Source organism: Diceros bicornis, chromosome 3 (assembly GCF_020826845.1).
Source record: "Diceros bicornis minor isolate mBicDic1 chromosome 3, mDicBic1.mat.cur, whole genome shotgun sequence".
NCBI classification, from domain to species: Eukaryota; Metazoa; Chordata; class Mammalia; order Perissodactyla; family Rhinocerotidae; genus Diceros; species Diceros bicornis.
The window spans coordinates 77,450,530-77,473,937 of NC_080742.1; the positions used below are offsets into that span (position 1 = coordinate 77,450,530).

The window sequence follows — 23,408 nt, forward strand, 5'->3', positions numbered from 1 at the left end:
GCAACAGTAGCCATCATTATATGGTATTTCTACCATGTGGATACAATAGATACAAATGTCCTGAAGGGTGTAGAGAGCAGTAAAATGTAATTAAGAAGTGATAAGTTTGGGCTATTTATTACCTTTGTTTCTTATGTAATTTATTTAATTGTAAGTTTATATAATTAAATTTTTAATAATGGCTGTGTTTAACAACTGGCCTGTAAAGTTCTTGAAAATTTAACAATCAGATCTCGTGATCTTTTTTGCGCTGGCTCCAGTATACCACTGTGCCACTAATTCTTCCTTTGCCCACTGGTTCCAAATAAAATCCTCTTTGCTTTGTTAACCACCTGGTGTTTAAACAAAAATTCTCATTTTATCCCATGAGATGGGGAAGGGAAGACTGTGGTGAACTGCTGTCCACCAACCGAGCTCCACCGGCCAGGGGAGGGCCTGATTTTAGGTGAATGATTCGCACTTACAGAAAAAGTTTGTGAGATGCTTCGCTGTGAGGGGGAAGATTGAAGGCTGAGGGTTTCCCAAGAGCCTTCTTTGCTGTTCTGGCCAGCTCACTGCTGTCTTGGCATAACCTTGGGAGAGTCATTGTACTCATGTTTGTGGGGGGATTGAGTGAAAAATGGAATAGGCTACATTACTGCTAGTTTGTAGTGAGTAGGAAGGGGGAGAGAAAACCCTCCTCACTCCCAATCCTTCCTTTCCTCTTCTTTTTTTCCTTTCCTGTTGTTACCCATCACATTGCCTGATGTCATTCCTGCCATTGTGAGCTGACAGGCTCTCCCTGGCCTGCTGGACAGCCCACAAGTCAGGAGGGCAGGTGGAGCCGTGGAGCTGGGGGGAGCAGTGGTCACACCAACACCTGGAGTTGGGCTGGGTCTGCGTGGAGCCCCAGAGATGTTCCCCAGCCCATTCTTCCCAAGGATCAATGAATAAAATTAGGGGCCTTCCACCTGAGGTCAGGGAACCAGGCCCTGGAGTAGAACTTGGGGTGGAAGATGGCCTTCTTTGTCAACTGATTCATTCTCCAGAATTCAACCTCTTCTCCGACTCGGCGGTGTTTGAAAGCAACTTTATCCAGGTATCCTTGTGCAGCTCAGGGCCAGCTCTCTTTCTCTTTCCAAAACCTGTTTCTGGGGCTTGGTCCAAAAATGCTGTAGCCTTTGAAAGCCCTGGGGAAGAAAAAGAAGCCACTATGGCTAGAGAAATCAGAGGGTCTGGGTCCCAAGTTCACCTGTTTGTGCCTATAGGGTCATAGAGTTCCCTGCAGGTTGCGTGTTTTAAGGAAATAGAGTTCTACCCTGCAAAAGGAGACTTCAGAGCTCACTCCCAGGCAGGGTCCACAGGCACCCTCCTGGGGCCACTAGCGCAAACTGGCTGGTTAGAGGGGATGAAGGTAGCTGCCAGAATCCCTGCTCTGAAATCTAACCTCCTCTCTCTGGGATGGTTTAGAAACAGCCTCGTTTGAGAGCAAGGCCCCTGAATAAATTGGCCTTGGCCAGATTCTACCATCCCTCAAAGGGTGGTGATATGATGGATGGAAGTGAGCATTTGTGGCATGGAAAGCATGGAGCCACAGGGATATGGGGCGGTCATTTTAATATGTATGACACCTACCGAGGTGATGCCCGTCCCTCTCTCGTGATCTGGCCGGAACCTGTGCACCTGTGCTCCCTTGCAGGTGTGGCATAACCAGTTAATAAGCAAGCTGTGTGTCGGGCAGGAGGTGCATAGAGAGATCAGATATTGTCCCTGGTCCAGAAGCTTATGAATTTGTAGGTTTCAAGGGCATGTTATAAAATGGTAACTGTTAAGAAAGCTCTATGTCAGATGGCTCAGACCAACTGATCCCTAAAGCATGAGCACAGAGAGTGGTGCCGAGGGAGTTCAGAGCACTCTCTCTGGATTTTGGCAGTTGAAGAAGGCTTCCCGGAAGACAAGGTCTTAAGCCATTCTTTGAGATATTGCTGAGACTTTCGTAAGTGGAAGAGTAGGGAGAGGATGTTCTGGGTAGAGAGACCGCAGGTACCTGGGGAAGGCAGGAGGCTGGAATGCTCAGGGAGGGTTTGCAGTCAGGAATCCATTTCATGGGGGCCAGCCCAGTGGCGTAGTGGTTAAGTACGCATGCTCCGCTTTGGTGGCCCAGGGTATGTGGGTTCGGATCCTGGGCGCAGACCTACACACCGCAGATTGAGACGTGCTGTGGTGGCATCCTGCCTGTAAAGTGGAGGAAGATTGGCACAGATGTTAGCTCTGGGACACTCTTCCTCACACACACAAAATATATATATATATATATCCACTTGATGTAGTTGAAAAGCCGTGAGGAGTTACAGGAGAGAGTGGGCAAAATTTGAGGTGGGTATTGGGCTTAATTTGGAGACCTCTTCACAGAAAAACGAGCTACTCTCTGATGAAGTCCCCCAGAGTTCTAACAGCTGGTTCATGGCTCTGGGTGCTCCATGTCCCTGCACTGCCCCAGGGAGCAGCGTAGTTGGGCGATCAGCGGGCAACATGGGGACGCGCTCATTCCTAACACACTCTCGGTAGAGAGGGAGCAGTAACATGGGAGGTCCAGATTCTAGTCCAGAGATATGGATTCAGGATACCAAATTCTAGTCATTTCTATTTGGATGTGATTCTATTTTGGCAGCAAGTTTATTCTCTTAATATGTTCTCTTTGGCCTAATATTAGAACTGTTTAGATTCTCTGGCTGGACACTAAGTGTCTCAGGCAGCAGGAAACTCAGACTGTGCCCAGGAGGAGGAAAGCCTGCCTGCTGAAGCTGACCCACGGTGGAGCTAACGTTTCCTTGAGATGATCCTCCCACACCATTATGCTGCACCCTCCCTCCCGCTCCTCAGCATCACCCTCACCTCCCTCACCTCTGAGCAGCATCACCCACAAACATTTATTTAGCACTTACTCTCAGTGTGTGCAGCCCTCTCTGTTTTGTAGTGGATATGAGTTTCATTCCACAGCATGTCTCCAAGAAATGTCACTTTTTTTTCCAAAATCAACTCACTTTTCTTGGAGCACCATCTGGTCAGGTTTGTGGGAACTTAAATTTCAGTCATCCCTGGGGCTTTCCCCTTGTCCCCAGTTCCACTAGGGGCTGTGAAATGATCCCGGTCTTACAAAGTCTAGAACATTGGGTGAAAGCCCTCTTGTGTTGGGAATATAGGGGTCACTCCTCAGATGTTTGTTACCCTGGTCCCTGTGGTTCCTTAGAGGCCACAGTTTTGGTGCTTCTCTGCCTGCCCTGGACAGTGAGGTGGGAGTGTCTTAGCTGAGACACGGTGCCCCAGTGCCAGGCATCCCGTCTCCCTGTCCTGACACAGCCCCGGGTGCTGCAACAGAACAGGTCGTTATTACACTCAAGACTCAGTAACAAGCTGGGCCCTCCCTCATCTTGGGGGAAGCTCCCCAAACCTCCCTCAAGTTGGACTGCCTGGGTCTTTCCCATTCAACAGCTCTTTCCTCACTCTCCTCCTCTTCTGGAACTTTCTTCACACAATCTCCCATCCAGACCATTGGAAACCTCTCCTGGTTTCCTCTATTCAAACCTCCTCTATTCAAGGCTGGAGGAATAACATTTTAATGCCACTCGGTTTTTCTTACTAGTGCATCCTTTTAAAACTAGTTAATGCAGAGGACATGAAGAAGGGCAATATAGCGTTCCTTTTGGCAAAGAGCTTAAGTCTTGGGGAGACCTACAAAGAGGATGGATGCAGGTCATGGCCCCGCCCAATGTTCCACGTGCCTGCAAGAAGCACAGGTGCTCCAAGCCCGTCACAAGTTGAAGTGCCACTTTCTAGCACCTGTACCTTCCACCCTTGTCTTTTGCTTCTCTCTGACCCACATACCTGGGGCTGATTTCTAGGTCACTAAGCCCGGGAACTGGATGGATGTCTGTGAAGGGTCTACCACTGTGATCCTCGGGGTGACCTCCTCGGTGCCCTCCTTGCCACTCCCCAACATCCTCCTGATGGCCAACGTCACCTGGCCGCAGGGTCAGTCTTCCACTTGGAGCCCACCTGGTTGTGCTCCAGTCATCACCCTCAGCAGGTAAAGAAATGCTTGAGGGAGGGGCCAGAAGGGGTGGGATGACTGACTGCATGGTTTTGCCGCTGGACTTTAGATGAAAAGAAAGGACTGTGTTCTTTAGTGTATAAACTATGTAGAGTTCATTCATTCATTTAACAAATATCTATTTAGTATCTGTTTGTACCAAGCACTGTACTTGGTGCTGTGGGTAGAGCACCAGTCCCTGTCTCAGCCTAGTTTTTGAGGATATTGGCTTCCTTTTGCTTATTTTTATTTTCTCTATATAGACTTACAGGGTTTCCAAAAAAAGGTGAGGGGTATGAAAGTCAAATGGGATTTTGAGGTGTTGAGATGGAAAAAAAAAATCATGGTAGTATAGGAGACGTCCATCCTTCTCCTTACTCTTTCAACACAGTTAATCAGGATATAGGGAGAAGGAGACCTGGAAATGGAGTCAGAAAACCTTGGTTCCGGGTCCTACTTAAGAAGAACTAAATTTGGGCAAATCACTTAGCTTCTCTGAGCCTCAGTTTCCAATTCTGAAAAAGGTAATTAATAATACTTATCTTTCCTTCATCAAGGGGTTGTTGTGAGGATTAAATGAGATATTATATGTTGACCATCAGCCATTGTTACTGATGTGGGCAGATTCTTTAACAACTAAGGCCCTGGACCTCAGAGAAGAGTCAGTCTTAGTAACCATTCCTACTCTCAGACCACGAGCTTTCTCTCTTGGACATCCCCCAAGCAGAGGTGGGAGCCTAGTGAGGTTGAGCCAGGCTCTAGGTAGGCACCAGCATGGTTGATTAAAATCATGGGCTTCTCCACTGTGGGAATTTCCTGATTGTGTCCAGGATTCTCCCCCTGAAGTATGTGGAGCTGCGAATCTGCGACCGGCTCCAACGCATCCTGAGGGTTAGGACGGTGACTGAAAAGATCTACTACCTGAGGCTCCATGAAAAACATCCAGAGGCCGTGTTTCAATTCTGGATCCGCTTGGTGAAAATTCTGCAGAAAGGTCTGTCCATCACCACCAAAGACCCAAGAATCCAGTTCACTCACTGCCTGGTGCCCAGGATGCCCAGCAGCTCCACCGAAACAACAGTAAGTGGGCCCTCCCGCCAAGATCTGTAGAGTCAGGGGGGAAGGGAGGCATAGCGCCTTGTGGGGACTGGTGGATATTCAAGTCTAGTGAATTGACGAGCAGACTTCATTTTCAAGGGTCAATGATATGCACACACCCAATTGAGATCTACAAACATAGAAAGCAAATTAATTTAGTTTTCCTGAAAAAGAGCTATAAAGTACTTAACTCACATAAAAATGGTTTTCTATTTTTTTGCTGTTTTTTTTTTTTCAGTGTTATAAAGGACTAATGTTCCTTGAAGAAAATGAGAAAATTACAGGAAAATCACCCCCACTTCTCTCCAGCCCCAAGCAATCACTTGGAACATTTTGGCATATTTCCTTCTAGTCTTTCATTTTAACTGAATTTTTAATTTATATATTTGAGGACATTAAATATATATACATTTCTGAATGTTGCTTTTTTCAATTTAGCTTATATCATAAGCACTTTTCCATGTCTTTTAAAAGCTCTTCATACACATCAGTTTGATAATTTCATGCTATTCAGTTGTATGAACAAATTAGAACTTACTTCACCATTCCCCTACCAATAGACATTTAGAGTTATTTCTAACTTTTCATTATTGTAAAGGATGCTAAAAACAAGCATGCATGTCCACATTTCTGATTGTTTTCTCAGAATAGACTTTTAGAAGCAGAATTCAAAGGGTATGAACATTTTTAAGGTTCTTGATACATATTGCCAGATTATTTCCAGAAAGGTCATACCAAATTATACTCTCTATGAGTGTCTGTGTCACTGAATCCTTATCACAACTGAGAAGTATGAATTTTAATAAATTTTCTAATATGATAGCTAAAAAGGTGGCATCTTTGATTTTCAATGAGTTTGAGCATTGTTACATGTTTTTTTTGTTGTTTTTTTGCATTGTCTGTTATGTTGTTTGGCCATTTTTCTATTGGCATCCTTGTATTTTTCTAAATTGATTTGTAAAACAAAGCTTTTTATACATCAAGAATTTTAACCTTTTAATCACAAGCTTTTGCAAGTATTTCCCCCAAGGATTTGCTTTTCCCTTTCAAGTTATTTAAGATTTTTTTCTTTCTTTTGACACAGAGAAGCCTTTCCCAGGACCTGCTGAGGGTAGAAGCACAGGAAGGAAAAGCTCAATAGATTAGATTGCCTAAAATCTTCAGATTTCAGAATCCAAACACTTTCCCCCTCTCATTTAAGTTGTATGCTTCAGGTATGCCATCACTAACTTCGAAAGTCAGCTTGTACAGCTCTCCTGCTCTGGTTCTTAATGTTCCGATCTTGTGTTCTGGGCGGAATAGTCACAGCGCCCCATCAGAGAGAGGAGGTGGTCCTGCCCCGGGCCTCGTTTTTGGTCTGATGATTCTAGGGCTTAATGTCTGAGGAACAGGTCCCCAGGGGTAGGCTGGAAGGCTCAAGTGAGTGCCTTCAAGGTTCCGGCCCGAGGAGGCCAAGAACTATCAGGGAGCAGAGCTGGTCATCTGACTGTATATTTCTCCATCCAGCCTGAAAGCAGCCTCCCGTCATCCTCCCAGCCCAGTGAAAGCTTCCTGCTGTCGGCAGCTGAGCAGACAAGTGGCAGTTTCTCACATCTCACAGGAAGGTCTCAGCTCACAGCAGACAGGTGGGTCCTCTGTGCAGGCAGCCCCGCATCCCTTCCTGCAGCAGAGCCATGGAGGGGGTCAGTGACACCCTCTACCAGGCTATCTCAGTTCCTTCTTTTTATTCTAGACAGGTATGTACGTGACTTTTACCCCTCAACTTAATTGTAAGCCTGTCCTTGAAAACAGGGTCTGTGGCTGATTGATCTGAATATTTCCTAGGCAAACCCCAGTGTTTTCATATGGAAGGTGCTCAGTAAAAGGAATGAGGGATGAGTCAATTAATTCAAAGAAGGGTAAGCTAATAAAGCAGGCTCATGGGGTCAGATCCTATCGACTATCTCCAATCCTAACTCACCAAGGTCCCATGGGTAAGACAATCCCGAGTTCTCTTTGCCTCACCTATCTCTTCTGTAAATGGACAGTACAGACAGTAATCCAAAAGGGAGACCATGACTGGCTACAAAGTTTTACTAATTTACTAAGTAATTGTATTAGACTCTTTCTGTAACAAGCAATAGAAACCCAAAGCAAGATTGTGCAACCAGTATGTTAAACAAATACAACTTGTAGGGTGTCACCAAAATGCAAATTTATTTTTGTCTTCCCTTTGTAATTTTTTCAGTGGGAGAAATTTTCCTCTTGCCCCTGGATAAAAGCTGGTTCTTGGGGCTGGCCCAGTGGCGTAGTGGTTGAGTTTGTGTGCTCCGCTTCAGCGGCCCCGGGGTTCACGGGTTCTGATCCCAGGCATGGAACCATGCACTGCTCACCAAGCTGTGCTGTGGTAGCGTCCCACATACAAAATAGAGGAAGATTGGCACAGATGTTAGCTCAGGGACAGTCTTCCTCAAGCAAAAAGAGGAAGATTGGCAACAGATGTTAGCTCAGGGCGAATCTTCCTCACTCTCTGGGAAGGCCCCATAGCAGATGAGCTCCCTCTTAGAACATAAAAGGTCCTTTGGTCCCTTTAAATTGCAAAAGCAGCATCCATCCTGAAATTAAAATGTTCAGTGCGTGAAAATTATCCAAACTCTGGACTGATCACACCTTTTCCCTTTTCTCAGCCTGGCCCCATATTAAGATGGCCTTTCATAGTAGGCACTGGGTTGTCACTCTTCTCTTTCTGTTTGCCTACGTTCAAAGCTGACTTTTTTCCTCTTAGGTTCTTTGGGTTCTTTGAAGTCCCCCTCATGCCCCCCCACCCCGACTGCAGCTCTGGTGATGCTGTGACACCTTCCTTGCATGTGGCCACCACCCCTCCTTGCGCCCTGGCTCTGCAGGAATCCGAGCCACCCAGGCACTAGTTGTCAGAGTCCCCTCACTCCTTAAGGGAGTCCTCTTGGGTGGGGTTTACGGTGGCTCCAGGCTGGCTACTCGCTCTGATACAGTCCACTTCTGGTCCTCAGGAAATGCCCTCTCACACTTCGGCCACTGGAGAGGAGGACTGTGCCTCCTGGACACAGAAGCAACTCCTCTTCACTCCACCACCAAAGAAACCCCCTCTCCCATCTCTGCCACTCTCCATGTTTCCTGGGCAGGAGTTGTGCCCCTACCTACTGGGTCTCCCAGACCCCAGGGACCAAGCTCAAGCTCTCTGGGTGGTCTTGGAAGCCCCTCTTTTTCAGTTTTGGGGGAAGAGGCAGCAGCTCTATACAAAGGACTCTCCACACATCCTCTCTGTCAGAGCTTTTATAGCCTCGCTCTGGGGCAGCGTCCCAGTGGTGGTCATGATGGTCAGTTCTCTCAGGTCACACTGTGCCTTGTATGTACTTTCCAGTCTTCTGTTTGTTTGTTTGTTTCAAGATAGTTTTCTTGAATTATAATGTAAATTTTCTTCTTTGGGTGCCCTTATTATTTGTATGTTGGATCATCTTTGCCCATCTAATAGATCTGTCACTTTCTCTTTCTTTTATATTCTTTAAACTCTCCTCCCTTTAGTCTTCTATCTCCCTTGAGGTGATATCTGCTTTCTTTGCTCTTGTGTTCTTTATAGTTTAGGCTTCATTTTGGAAATAATTTTTTTTTCCTAAAAATATCTAATGTTTGTCTCAACTTTATCACTTCCTCCATAAATCTTTAAAATTCTGACTTCTATTGTTCTTCCACATATTCTGTCATTTTCTTAATTTCTTTTAGCTCATTTTGAGATGCTAGGTTGCAGTTTCCATGTGTTTTGTAGGCACATCTTTTTTTTTTTTTTTTTTTGCGAGGAAGATCAGCCCTGAGCTAACATCTGCCAATCCTCCTCTTTTTGCTGGGGAAGACTGGCCCTGGGCTAACATCTGTGCCCACCTTCCTCCACTTTATACGGGATGCCGCCACAGCATGGCCTGAAGAGCAGTGCCTCAGTGCGCACCCGGGATCCAAACCACTGGCCGCCAGCAGCAGAGCGCGAGCACTTAACCGCTATGCCACGGGGCTGGCCCCTGTAGGCACATCTTTTTAATGTACTTTCATGGTCTGTAAGGATTTATTATGCTTCATATCCTCCTCCTTTCTTATATAATTTTGTGTGTGGTTTGATTATGATCCTTTACTGATGCTTATTTTTACGTGAAATGGTGTTCCTGAACCTTTGGGAAGGTGGCAGGCGTCCGGTAGCTTTCCGGCTTCTGCTCTAGAGCTCCCTCTTGTGTCGTTCTTGTGAAGTGTTTATGGCCCTCCTTAGCTGTGTTCGTCTCTCTTACCTTCAGCTGACCTCTCTCTTTGCTTTGCTTCTATTGTCTCTATCTTACTCAATTTGTTTGTTTGTTTGTTTTTTTAGGTGGACTGACTTTATAATTTTATTTATTTATTTTTTTCCCCCAAAGCCCCAGTAGATAGCTGTATGTCATAGCTGCACATCCTTCTAGTTGCTGTATGTGGGACGCGGCCTCAGCATGGCCGGAGAAGCGGTGCGTGGGTGCGCGCCCAAGATCCGAACCCAGGCCGCCAGCAGTGCAGCGTGCGCTCATAACCACTAAGCCACGGGGCCGGCCCTATCTTACTCAATTTGGATTCAGTTTCCAGTGGCTTTTCCTTAGCTTGAGGCTGTGTCCTGCAAGGGAGAGTGTTCTGATGATTTTGAGAGGTCGTAGGGCACATAACGCTCCAGCCCCTTCAGATTTCACCACGGACCCCTGGCACTTACTTCCAGTTTCCTTCTTAAGTTGGCCTGCGGCACTTTCCGGAGAGACTGTGGGAGATTTAGGAGCGCTCCTGTTTTTAGGTACATCAGATGCCCTGTTGCTTCTCTCCACTTCCTCTCACACAGATACTGATATCACATGGGTCTTGAGCTGTCTGGCGCTTATCTCAAACAGACTTTATCTCAAACATGTGGGACTCATATTCCCCCAAATTTTGGTGGGAGGGGGAGGGGGGGTGAGGAGTGACTCCAAAGCACCATTGTAAGTTTGCTTCTGTCAGGTGCCTCAAAGATGTTACTGGCTCAGGAGAAATCTTTTATACTAGTTTCTCAGCATAGGAGTTCTTGGACCATTTCATTACAGACCTCAAACCAGCATAAGGACAGGCCCAAAGATAAGAAATTTCAGAAGACTTTTTTTTTGACCCAGAATCCAGGTTGATATAGATGAGCTTGTGACCCTGGATGGATTTCGTTCTGGTGTAACTTTTTGCCAAGAATGTAGCTTTGAAAGTCCTGGATTTATATACTTAAATACTTCAGTTAGCTCCCCGTCCAGCTTGGGCCCTAGACCTTATCTCCTGTGTCAGAGGGCCATGAAAACCCCAGCCCTGGGTGACCAAGACTGGCAAGTCACTCAGGCAGCCCAGCTTCTGCTCACACTCACTTCGCCGGTCTTTAATTTTTGGCCCCTGGGATTCTTCTTTACTTCTTGTGAGTTCAACAATGCATTTAAAATTATACTTTTTATATTTTATCCAGCATTTCTAGGTGTGTTGTGGCAACGAGGTTTTTAGATTATTTGGCCGCATTGCCAGTCTAGCTAAAAAACTCTAAAATTATTTTCACTTAAAAAAAAAAAAAAAACTCACTGCACTTATGTATGAATAGTTACAGTGTGAGTGATTTTTATTTTTTTTGGTGCTGTTTTATAGTTTCAAGTTTTTTCATTTAGAATAAATATGTATTTCACTTGGAATCAAAATTTTAAAAAAAAATTTTAGCCACACTGTGTGTTTTTCTGGACACACTAAGTGGTTGTGATCTTTTTTTTTAAGTTGCTACTGTTTTGGAGAACTGTGTTAAGGTTTTCTTTGTGCTTAGGCTGATGCCGGACAGGTTATAGTGGGCGTCAGGCAGATATCCCGGTGGGTTCAGATTTTGCCTTGAGTCGTGACATGTTAGGTTCTCAACACATAAAAGCAATGCTTAAGGTTTGGAGGAGTGACTGACTTCAGCAGAGCAGGCCTTAGCTCCAGCTTCTCTCCCACTTGGCTTTCTCTCAGGTCACTCTTAGATACATCATACCATATGTACATATTGTCATGGCCTGTCATTTCCATGTTCACATCTGTGTTCAAGGCATTTGTGCTGGAAAAGACGTAATTAGAAAACAGTTTTTAAATTAGATTTTTAACAATGCCTTCTTTTTCTTCCATTGCTTTCAATGATTCCAAAATTCCTGGGCTCCAACAGAAACTCTGACACTGCCATTGAGACAGATGATTTCAACAGCTGCAAGACACTCTCACCTGTGGCATCTCCAGTCAATATGAATGTACCCATGAGAGCCACCTTGAGCCACAGCCTCTGGGAACAAGACAATCCGGAGGAGCACTTCCTTCAGACTCCTGTAGCCAGTGCCCTTGGACAGAACTTTTTGGGACCCTGAGATGGAGCTAAAACGTGGTGATCTTCCCTGACTTTATTCAGTCACTTGCTACAACCTCCTATAATGCTGTGTTCCCATTGTGGGCCAAACTCCATGAGAGAGGTGAGATGGTGTTTATCACAAGGTGCTTCTGTACTTCCACCAATAAACCTACAAGTGAGTCCTTAATTGTTGTAGGCTGTGCTATAGGGGTCTCCAGGCTGGGGAAGGACTGATTAGGAGCAGGAGATCACTCCTTGGGAAAATAAGTGGGAAAAACCTTCTGTCTCTGCTCAGTTGAAACCCTAAAGCAGCCAAGCAAAGCCAAGAGAGATAGTTCAGAGGAAAGGGGCTGGGGAGAAATCCAACTTCCTCTTTCAAAGGGGGAGGCAAGGGGAACAGGCTGGGCTGCTACAAGCCCAAAGTGAAAGAAATCCTGAGAATGATGGTGACCAGCTGGGAGATGCATTTGTGTTGCCCACTTATCTCATGCAAGAAATTGGGCCTTTACCGCCCCACTTCCTGTGTTAGGGTAAAGCTAGGAAGACTCACCCTGGGCTGTGCAAACTTTGGTTGCTAATGAAGACATGGCTTCTGGTAAGGAAGATGGTGACTGCCCATCACTGGAAGTCCTAATTGACTCTTCCTACTCAGGACCTAATGAAAGCAAACGGAAGACAGTGTCCATGTGTGTCAGGGATAGGGCAGGAGCTTGATCCAACCTCTGGACAAGTGGGGAATGTTACTTGGAAAATACTACCACAACGTTCAATAAATATTTATTGAGCTCCTGCTGGGTGCCAGAATCTGCCCGATGCTGGGTATGTTAGAGAGAACAAGACAGATGGACAGTTACATGCCTCTAGGGAAGGTATGGGAGAGATACTGAGCCCTATTTTGGAGACAGAGGAAGGCCATTAAAGTTGCCATGATGTTTGAGCTACCTTGTCTGCAAATAAAGGCTGGAAGACCTGCTTTCCTATAGTTCACACTGTAGGAAACATAGTGATGGAGGGAGAAAGAACATGACTGCCCTCCCGTTGTACGTGCTCAGTTGGACTGAGCAGTCAATCCTGGCTATTGGGTCAGAAAAGGTATCTGAGCTGAGAGGACGCCTAATGTTTGTGGGTTTCCCCCTGCCTCCAGTAAAAATACAAACAAAACAAATTTCCTTTTGCCATGTCACAATCAAATAAGCTGAGCATTGTTGGTGCTGGTGAGAGACATCTAGAAGCTGAACTTAGACTAATGTGGAGGGTGACCATACTTCCCAAGTTATGCTTGTTGTCCTAGTATCATTATTAAAATGTACCCATTCCACTTTCAAAAGTGTCCCTGTATGAATGGTAAATCATTCTACTATATTTTTTTTAATTTTTTTTTTTTTTTGGTGAGTAAGATCAGCCCTGAGCTAACATCCATGCTAATCCTCCTCTTTTTTTTTTTGCTAAGGAAGACCGGCTCTGAGCTAACATCTATTGCTAATCCTCCTCCTTTTTTTTCCCCAAAGCCCCAGTAGATAATTGTACATCATAGTTGCACATCCTTCTAGTTGCTGTATGTGGGACGCCGCCTCAGCATGGCTGGAGAAGCAGTGCGTCGGTGCGCGCCCGGGATCCGAACCCGGGCCGCCAGTAGCGGAGCGTGCGCACTTAACCGCTAAGCCACGGGGCCGGCCCTCATTCTACTATTACGGTGTGCTTACAAATACTTAAGAGATCTCCACCCCTACCTCTGTTGTCTTGGTTTAAACCTCCATCAACTCTCTTTAGACTATTGACTATTGTGATAACACCATTTGGTCTCCCAGATTCTGTCATCATTATAACAATAATAGCTAACTTGATTGGACACCTATTATGTCCCAAACACTATGCTCAGACTTTATAAAGGTCACTTCATCCACACACCTCTTCGGGAGGTAGATACCCTTATTATCACATTTCACAGATGATGAACCTGAGCCACAGAGAGGTTTAAGAGCTTACTTAAGGTCATATAGGTAGTAAGCAGCAGAGCCAGGACCTGGGTTCTGAACCCAGTAGCCTGTCTAACTCCAAAGCCTATACTCTTGAGGACTCTCTGATTTCTTCCCAATCCATTCCCCTTCCACACCTCTAATAGAGCAATCTGTGTGAAACAGAAATCTGACTACAGCTTCCCTCTTGACAAAACCAAACTTTTTGATATAAAATGACCAGGCCTATCTCTCCAGCCTCTCCACTGGCCACTGGTCCCCTTAAACCTCAGGCTCCCATCATGCCAAGTTTCTTGTCGTTTCCCTAATGCACATGTGTTTAGATACTGCAAGGATGTCGCACGTCCTTCACTACCCAAAGACCTGTCCTTGTGTTTTCTACTATTGCTTTCAGGACACTTATTCTCACTGATGAAGTTCTTCCATGCTACCATTGCACCCTGCAAGTGCCTGTAGTATAGCATTTCTCACATCGTTGTAGTTATTTGTTTACATGTCTGTCTCCTTGGTGGGACTATGAACTCTTGGAGAATAGATACCATTTTATGTGAGTTAGAGTTCTTTGATTTCCAGTAAGAGAAGCTGATTCTAATTTAAATGAAAAAGAATTGACTGGAAGGATATGAGTTGGCTCACAGAATCAAAGGGACAGCTGAAGAGCCAGTCTTGGAACAGCTCTGGGGACTCAGGTAGGGATGGCTAATTGACGATCTCATCAGACACTCTAGCAGGCTGGGTGGTTTCCCCAAAGGAAATTGAGGGCATTATGAAACAACAGCTAGGGGAATGGATGTCTGGCAGCTGATAACAGCAAATGTCCACCACAGCTTGACTCTCTGCTCTCTGTTGGAAGAGGCACTCTGCCATGGGCCTCAAGTGTCTTGCACGTCCTGGCTGAGTATGCCAGATTTCGAGGCCTGACTGTCCTCTGAGCTGGAGCCGTTTCTGTCACTAGTCACGTAGGCAATTAAGTAGGTCGAGGTGACTACTGCATGACTACCTTATAACTATGTGCTCTCCGGAGGAGGTTGCTGGTTTAGTTACTGTTTGGTTATGATTTGTTGAGCCCTCAGCCCTGGGTTCCTTAGCTGCATGCATCCGTTGTGTGCATGGCCCTCATCTGGGCCCATCGTGTTACCCTCCGGGGCTTGGGGTCAAGGCAACCCATACTGCCGTGCTGATGCTCCTGCTGTTTGCTGTGCTATTAGTGATAAATTGTCTTGCTTTGATCCGTTGCATCTCATTGTCTACTTTGGGCTCCTTTGGGATTGTGGTAAGTCAGTCTGCTCGCTTGCTTGGTCATTTTCTTCAGAGCATTCTTTCTCCTTGTGAGAACCTAGGTTCTTCTCTGACACTGCCCAGACCCACATACACTCTGATTCTATAATTGTTTTCACTATTAAAAATAATCTCCTACTAGCATACTGCCTCTATTTAGGGGGAAAAAACCATCTTTCTAGAGAAAACGCAAAGCCTCCTCAGTCACTGCATCCATTTCCAAATCTAGGTTCACTGGGCCCTGTCCATTCTTCCCCTGGTTTGTTGCTATCTTGCCTTCATATTCCAAAACTTCTAGACCGAATGGTAAATTGAAGAGCCACAAACACACCCTATGTACAGTAATGAGAGAAGGAATAATTTAAATAATATACATGACTGCAAAGAAAGAAACATGGGTGGGAGTTTTAGTTCTTGTTCCTGCCTCTTGGTGACAAGGAAGTAGCTGGTGTTCATGGCTCCCCTCCTCTACTGCCCATTCCGTACACCCCTTGCTTTGACCAGCGCCTCAGCTGGTTGGGGTTCTTATCCTGGTCAGAAGAGCACAAATCTTCGTTCCCGAGAAACCTAAGGCCTTGATGGTCTTGCACGTGTAGAGTCATATGCTCTTCTGTTAACTGAGCAGGGTGCTCTAGAGAGGCATCTCAGGGATTATCTGGGTTCCCTTCCTACTGCTCCCTGCCCCCAGCTTGTAGAAGCAACTCTTTTTGCCTTTGAGGGTAAGAGTCAATCCACTCCAAACAACTCCAGAACCTCTTTTATACATAACCACCATGTTCCCCTAATGGCAAGAGGAGTCCAAAATGGCAGCCTCAGACTCCGTTTTCACTCAGTGGAATGATTTTTCTGGTGCTGGAGGAATCATTTCCATCCTTAGGTATTAAAATCTCCAAACTTCGGACATGCAAGTTACTAGATTTTTTCATACAACTCTTGCTTAGGAAACTCCTGGAGGATGCACTCCATTAAAATGAAGTAAACTCAGAAGGAGGAAAACATTGACCCAGGAAAGGAGTGGATTCAATGTAGGAGAGAAGTGAAGGGATGTCCAGGATGCTGAAGGGAGAGCCCACAATGACAGTGAAGGACTCAGGGCTTATTGGAACAAAGAGGGGACTCTGCTAAATGCATCTCCACAAAGATCAAATTGGTGGAATGCCTGATAAGTTTAGATTTACACATATGGCAGAGTTTATGGGTGTGCTAGGAATAGGTATACAAGACCAAGAAAACAATAAAGTGACATAAATGATTAACTCCAAGAGGAAAAAGTTGTACAAAAAAGAATATGTCAAGTATATACTTTATCTGTGATTATTCATAATACTGTAAACATGGAACATAGATTTAATCAAAGATAACAAGAACTACATTTGGAGGATGGATGGAAGGGCAGTTGTGTGTGTGTGTGTGTGTGTGTGTGTGTGGTGGGGGGAAGGAGTGGGAGAGGAGGGAGATGAAGATTAGATCTTCACCTTCCATAGTTGGAAATCAATGGTTAATACCCAAAACTGAAAAATCAAGAGGTAGCAATGTAAGTGTGTCGTTGAGAGATTTGAAGATAACTATTCAAAAAAATGTCTAAAAGAGTTTAAAGGTATTATTTCCGAGAGACGAACATGGGGATGAAGGGCGTGTGGACAAGTGACTGCCACTTTTGATAATAAGCCTTGAGAAGGCCTCGACTTTGTATACTATGTTCATGTAAAATTTTGATGAAAATCATTAAAAATTTAAAATAAAAGTAAAATTATGCAGGAGACACTTGTATCTCACTATGCAGTTTGTGTAAAGAAATATTGGCAGTACAGCTGAGGTATCTCTGTTACCCTCCTTGGTTTGGTCCTCAATTCCTTGAACCCAGGGATGATGATTATCCTGAATTTGCTGTTTATAATTTCCATGTTTTTTTTTTTTTTTTTTTTGTGAGGAGATCAGCCCTGAGCTAACATCCGCCAATCTTCCTCTTTTTTTTTTTGCTGAGGAAGACGGCCCTGGGCTAACATCAGTGCCCATCCTCCTCCACCTTATATGGGACGCCGCCACAGCATGGCCTACCAAGCAGTGCGTCGGTGCGCGCCCGGGATCCGAACCAGCGAACCCCGGGCCGCCGCAGCGGAGCGCGCGCACTTAACCGCTTGCGCCACCGGGCCGGCCCCTATAATTTCCATGTTTTAAGAAATTATATCTAGGGGCCAGCCCAGTGGCCTAGTGGTTGAGTTCCGGGCGCTGCACTTCGGCGGCCCAGGTTCATGGGTTCAGATCACAGGGGCAGACCCACACACTTGTCAAGCCATGCTGTGGCGGCGACCCACATACAAAATAGAAGCAGATTGGCACAGGTGTTAGCTCAGGGCGAATCTTCCTCAGGAAAAGAAATATTATATCTATATCTATCTATCTGTATATGTTATTATATATCTGTATCTCTATCTATCTAGCTATATATCTGTATCTATCTCTGTCTCTATCTATCTATCTATTTATCTTCAAGTAGTTTGTAGGTTGTTTTACAACACGTGCATGTTTTGAATAGGGATGAAGTGTTTAGACAGATGGTGTTATACTTTGTGTGTTCTTTTGAAACAGTTTTTTACTCAACACTACGTCTAAGAAATTCCATTCTGACTGACAGACTACACAGTAGCATTCGGGACCCCCCCATTGGTGTTAACTCAGAGTCAATAGCCCATGGTCCCTGAAAGTTCATGTAGTTCCCTTTTACCAGGGCACATTATCACTGTAAATGGCCTAAGGTCTCTTTGGGGACACCTAGAAGAAAGGTTCAGAGTAGGTGCTCCAAGGTGTTTATAATAGGGTCCTTGGTTAAGGGTCCCGGCCTTTCCTACATTTGAGGAGCTCCAGGTCTGAGCATTGACTGAGAACTGAGGAGTGGTGAGCAGCCATGATTCTCTAACCTTATCATCAGAGCTAGCATTCTTTGATGAAACAAATGACCTTAGTCATTGCCTATCAATTATATTCCTAGAGACTCTAAATCAGTCCTATTTTTTAGTTGTCAACAACCAACTCTAACTAGTTCAAGCATAAAATGAACATTTTAAAGGATATCTGGTAGCTGACACACTCTCTAGAAAGGCAAGAGAGAAATGGCTTGAAGGCTTACAGAGCCAGGAGAAGGACCAATAGCCCAACCACTCTGCAGGACTGCTCCAACAAAGACCCTAAACCCCCACTATTGCATCTGCCCTATTGTACTACAGCTCCCACCAGTGACCCTGGGCCAGGAGTCTGCCATCACTGTCTTCTAAAATTAAACACTTCTACTGCCACCTGACCCAGGAAAACAAGACTCAACACAGTGCTAGCTTCCTTATGTTGCTCACTCCCAAGTCAAGATCTCATGCAGGTAAGTCTGTTTGGCAGAACCTGGGTTCCAGGATGCACCTGAGCTGAAAGGGAGGCTGGGAAACTAAGGTCTGGTGTCCTCCTGGAGGAGGTGAAACTCACAGTATGTAAGTCCCCAAATAGAAGTACAGGCAGCCAGAAGGCATGAAAAATGTCCCCAACGCACCTTGATTAATTACAGACACAGTTTTTGAAAGGTTAAGCCATTCTCAGCTCTGATTACCAAGCCTGACTGTACTTCTGCTCCTTGACTGCTCCCCAGAATCCTCTTTTCTCCACTGAGATCATGAAGCCCATTTACTGGCTTAGAGAGAGCCTATTAAACATTCTAGTGCTTTCTCAAAACCTTGGAGATGTGCAAGTATTCAGGGTCTTCTCAAAGGACAGTGTTGGGAGAGGGCAGCAATAGGTACATGATGGATCTAAGTTAGCATCTTTGTCTCCCAAAACCTTTGAATTCCTTTTTCTGCGTCATGGCAAGGAATTTCTGGCCTCTCATTGTTCTTTACTGTGAACCGGGTTGAATCCAGGTTCACTTTAGCCAACACAGCAAACTACTGGAAACATACAGAGCTGTGAGAAACAGCATGACCATTACGTCATCTCTGGCAAGTGCCCCCATATCAATAAAATCAGCCCTAAAATTATGTTCTCCCTCCTACATGGCGTGCCTTAAAATTTATTCTAATAAATACTCTCAGACTTTACAGATACTGTACAAATTGTCAAATTCCTACAATATATTTTCCTGGGTAAATACCTTCTCTTCCCTACATTGATTCCTAAACTTACCTACCCCGACCCCGCCAGGCATTGTGGAACTGAATTCTGGTTACCAGCCTACTAACACTAAGGGGAATTTTTAGCATCCTCCTGCAGGAAGGGAAGGCTTCCTCTCACAATTGATGGTAGTGGGGAGTTTTCAGAAGGATTTAGAGTTTGGATCTTCCAAGGCTTCTCAGCTGTCCCTGTTCCGGTTGTTAGAGTTTCCCTCTGTTTCTCTGTGCCTCTCTTTTCAACTGAAGCTGTGACTTCAACAGCCTTTGTAACTCAATAAACCAAAGAACCAACTCTGAGTTTTTTCTTTTAATTTTTTGTTCTCTTTAAGTTATTCAGTATCATCAGAAGCACCCATCCTACCGCATTTTCCTGCAATTCTTCTTACCCTTTATGCTGTCCTAAGGCAGCAGCCATCTAGTTCCCCAGATACCCTTTGTAGCCAGATGGTCCTAGTTATCAACAACTGATAATTTAATGAGCTGCGGACTATTGACAGTTGAGTTCCCTCCCCAGACTATTGGTGGAATCTTGCTGCATTCTATTCCATCTTCTTAGGTTAATAAGCTTCCTGCAATCCACTCTCTAGTACCAATTTCTATATCAGAGTTCTTCAGTTGCAAGCAACAGGAATGACTCTTAGGCTGAAAGAGCTTGAGGTTCATGCTCTCCTGTCCATTTGAGGATGGCTCACAGAATCAGAGACAGTTGAAGAAATTGGCTTGGAAAGGGCAGACCCAGGGCAGCGCCAAGGATGTAGGACTCGGATTTATTCTACACTCTGTTTGGGACACGGTCACTGGCATGAATAAGTCTCCACCGTGTTCTCTGTCCTTGTGTTTTTCCATTTAACATTCAATGTCCCGGGAATCCTAGCTTGGACCTTGTGCCTACCTGTCCCAGTTATCTTCCTTTTTCCCCTCAAATCCATTCTTCCCCCTTCGCCACCCTCTCTGTGCCCTGGAACTCTTTTGGTTCCTGCCTGTTCTCCAAACTGATCTGTAGAGGCTGCATCAAAGGTCCTCTGGTTTCCAGGTGGGTTTGGCCAGTGGCAAGTCCAAGTGGAAGATCAGAAGGAGAGAAGAGAATGGGGTCAAGACAGTTATTCCCTCCCTTGTAGTCATGGAAGGCTGGCTGTGTCCCTTAACAGAAGGAAACTGCTCCTCTCATGGCGGCCTCTTCTAGTCAACGTCCTTTTTCTTAGTTCCAGTAACCATTCCTTCCCCTAATGCTTCAGGTCCATGGTATGGACTTGGCTAACTGGATGTTCCTTCCTGAGTTTAAATCTTGAGCACAGGTGTCACTCATCCCCACGAAGTTGTGGCAGTGGGGGCAGCATCCTGACCAGGCAGTGCTGGCTGTGTGACAGCCAAGCTTCCGCCCAGCTTATTGCTCCTCTTTTGGTTCCTGCCAAGAACCCAAAATCCCCCAAGCCTGTTTCCTTTAACTTTCAGTTATTGTCAAGACCCCTCAAGTAGTCTTCCAATAAATTTCCTTTGGCATAGGTTGGCCTGTCGCTTCCTGTTCTTACAACCGTGAAGTCTAATTGATGTGGTGCTGTTCCCAGAAAAGTGGGTGCTGTGTAAGCAAACATGGCAACTATAGGTGTCTTTATAGGTGTCTTTTTCGTTTGTGTATCCTCCAGTGCCTGGTTCCTACAGGACACCCAATTACAGCTTGTTAAATAAATCCGTTTCTGCCATAGCCAGCTCTGGCTGCCCCACACTGTTTCTCCTCCAAAAAGGGAGGAAACTACAGCCTTTGCTGAATGGACTTATCATGGAAATTGACTTCCCAGAGACTATTTCTTAGATGAAAATACCACCACATATGGTATTGGTAAGGCTTTTAATGGCCAATAAATACATCATTTAAAAGAGAAAAGAAACAAAACATTGTTATCCAGAGTCAATTAGAGCCCACCAGGACATAACATTTGCAAAAATAATGTAAGAATGCATCTTAAAGTCTCTGAAATGGAATTCAGAGAAAAGAGAAAACGTCCTCAAGGAATAACACCAAGCCGGACCCACTTAAAAATGTGTGATGAAAATGAGATTAAAGCTTTGCAAAAGCCCTTGTATGTCTTAAGAAAAATAATAAACAGCTGGTCAATTAAGACTCCAGTGGTGTGGTGAGACAGCAGGGAGGGGAAACAGAGGACCTGGGGACACTGAGCATGTAGAAATGAGCGGTCCTGACCTGCCACCTGGGGGTACCACAGGATTCACTAATGTACTTGCAGAACCACAGGCCATTGATTTAGAAAACAAAACAAAATACAAATTTCTCATCTTCAGCAAGAATCCTGTTAGGTCAACTTAGCCAGAATTCCCCCTACCCCTCATGTTTCCTCTCAGTAATTTTCCTTCCACTGACCCCCCACCCTACTCCTTGGCTGTAAATTCCCACTTGCCCAGGCTGTATTCAGTGTTGAGTGCAATCTCTCTCCTCCACTGCAAAATTCTATTGCAATGGTCCCTATACCTATTGTAGTCCCCCTCTCCCAAATACACTCTTCCTTACCATGCTTTAAAAAACAACCACAACAACAAAAAGCCCACAAGGTATCAATCTTGAGAAATCCAAGACTATGGCTTCAAAAGAGGGAAACAACCTTTCCATTTCTTTATGTCTTCTTTGATTTCTTTCAATAATATCTTGTAGTTTTCAGTGTATAGGTCTTTCACATCCTTAGTTAAATTTATTCCTAGATATTTTATTACTTTTGTTGTTACTGTAAATGGGATTGTATTCTTGACTTCTCTTTCTGCTAGTTTGTTATTAGTGTATAGAAATGCAACTGATTTTTGTATATTGATTTTGTACCCTGCGACTTTGCTGTAGTTGTTGATTATTTTTAATAGTTTTATGGTGGATTCTTAGATATTCCACACTAATAGATTGGAAGAATAAACATAGTTAAAATGTTCATATTACCTAAAGCAATCTACAGATTCAATGCAATCCCAGTCAGAATCCCAATGACATTTCGGAAACAGAACAAAGAATCCTAAAATTTATATTGTGGGGAGAGAGGGAGAATCCCCCTCTGCCCTTTCCCTTAAGGTTCTTATGGCTGGCCAAATAATCAACAAGACAGGTTAGCAAGAGAAAATAATACCAAGTTTAATAACATGTATACATGGGAGAAACTCAGAAATGAGCAACTCATCCCTCTGTCTAAGCTGCTTGCTTAAGTATTGTAGCTAAAGGTGCGGAAGGTGTTGGGGGTGGGTAGTGGTCTGGGACTTCAGAGGGCAAGAAGACAATTCTTTTCAGGGTCATCTATGTGGTCAGGGAGAGATAGAGTTTTTTTGATATAAGGGGTTGGTGCCCCTCCCATTGTAACATCTATTTTACGTTATCATTACAGCCATCATGATAGAAGATCTGTTCCAGGAAGGAGCCACCATGTCAAATTCTTTAGGCAGTTAGTGGGGGAGGTCAAATGTCCCTCAGAGAAAACAATCAAGGTAAAGAGATACATTTCAGGGTGGCCAAATCTTGATCTCCCACAATATGGAATAACAAAAGACTCCAAATAGCCAAAGTAATCCTGAGAAAAAAGAACAAAGCTGGAAGTATCACAATCCCTGACTTCAAAATGTACTACAAAGCTATAGTAATCAAAACAGCATGGTACTGGCAGAAAAGCAGACACACAGATCCATGAAACAGAATTGAGAGCCCAGAAATAAAACCATACATCTATGGATAGCTAATCTTCGACAAACGAGCCAAGAATGTACACTGGAGAAAGGAAAGTCTCTTCAATAAATGGTGTTGGGAAAACTGGACAGCCACCTGCAAAACAATGAATGTAGACCATTACCTTACACCATACACAAAAATTAACTCAAAATGGATTAAAGACTTGAATGTAAGACTTGAAAATATAAAACTCCTAGAAGAAAATATAGGCAGTACACTCTTTGACATCGGTCTTAGCAGTATCTTTTCAAATATCATACCTACTAAGGCAAGGGAAACAAAAGAAAAAATAAACAAATGGGACTGCATCAGACTAAAAAGTTTCTGCAAGGCGAAGGAAACCATGAACAAAATGAAAAGGCAACCCACCAACTGGGAGAAAATATTTGCAAATTGTTGGGGAAGAGGGAGAATCCCCCTCTGCCCTTTCCCTTAAGGTTCTTAAGGCTGGCCAAATAATTAAAAGACAGGTTAGCAGGAGAAAATAATACCAAGTTTAATAACATGTATACATGGGAAAAACTAGGGAAACTGAGTTTCTCTTCACAATGGCGAAAGTTTTCACCTTAAATAGCATATTCAGGTAGACAAAGGAGGATCTTGGGGGTGGGGGAGGAGACAGCTCTGGGGGATTACTGGAAAGCACAGCAATCAAGGGTATGTAGATTTAAGTCCTCTCCTTCCGTCCTGATAAGAGTTTCCAGAGATAAGGTCATCCCCCCTCTTCCCAGTACACAGAGGGAGA

The 23,408-nt window shown here is 44.6% G+C and overlaps 1 protein-coding gene across 1 annotated transcript; it reads left to right on the top strand.

Moving 5' to 3' along the window:
• The first annotated feature begins 925 nt into the window (after positions 1 to 925).
• GARIN1A (golgi associated RAB2 interactor 1A) lies at positions 926 to 11,723 on the top strand. Its single transcript, XM_058529457.1, has 5 exons — positions 926 to 1,078; positions 3,882 to 4,066; positions 4,900 to 5,149; positions 6,674 to 6,792; positions 11,373 to 11,723. The coding sequence occupies exons 1-5, from the start codon at positions 926 to 928 to the stop codon at positions 11,566 to 11,568; spliced, it is 903 nt and encodes a 300-aa protein (XP_058385440.1). The 3' UTR covers positions 11,569 to 11,723.
• The last annotated feature ends 11,685 nt before the right edge of the window (positions 11,724 to 23,408 follow it).

Coding starts and splice junctions, on each gene's coding strand:
- GARIN1A (XM_058529457.1), top strand. CDS start 926: ATGAATAAAATTAGGGGCCTTCCACCTGAGGTCAGGGAACCAGGCCCT. Junction 1,079..3,881: donor TTGAAAGCAACTTTATCCAG/GTATCCTTGTGC, acceptor GCTGATTTCTAG/GTCACTAAGCCCGGGAACTG. Junction 4,067..4,899: donor CCAGTCATCACCCTCAGCAG/GTAAAGAAATGC, acceptor GATTGTGTCCAG/GATTCTCCCCCTGAAGTATG.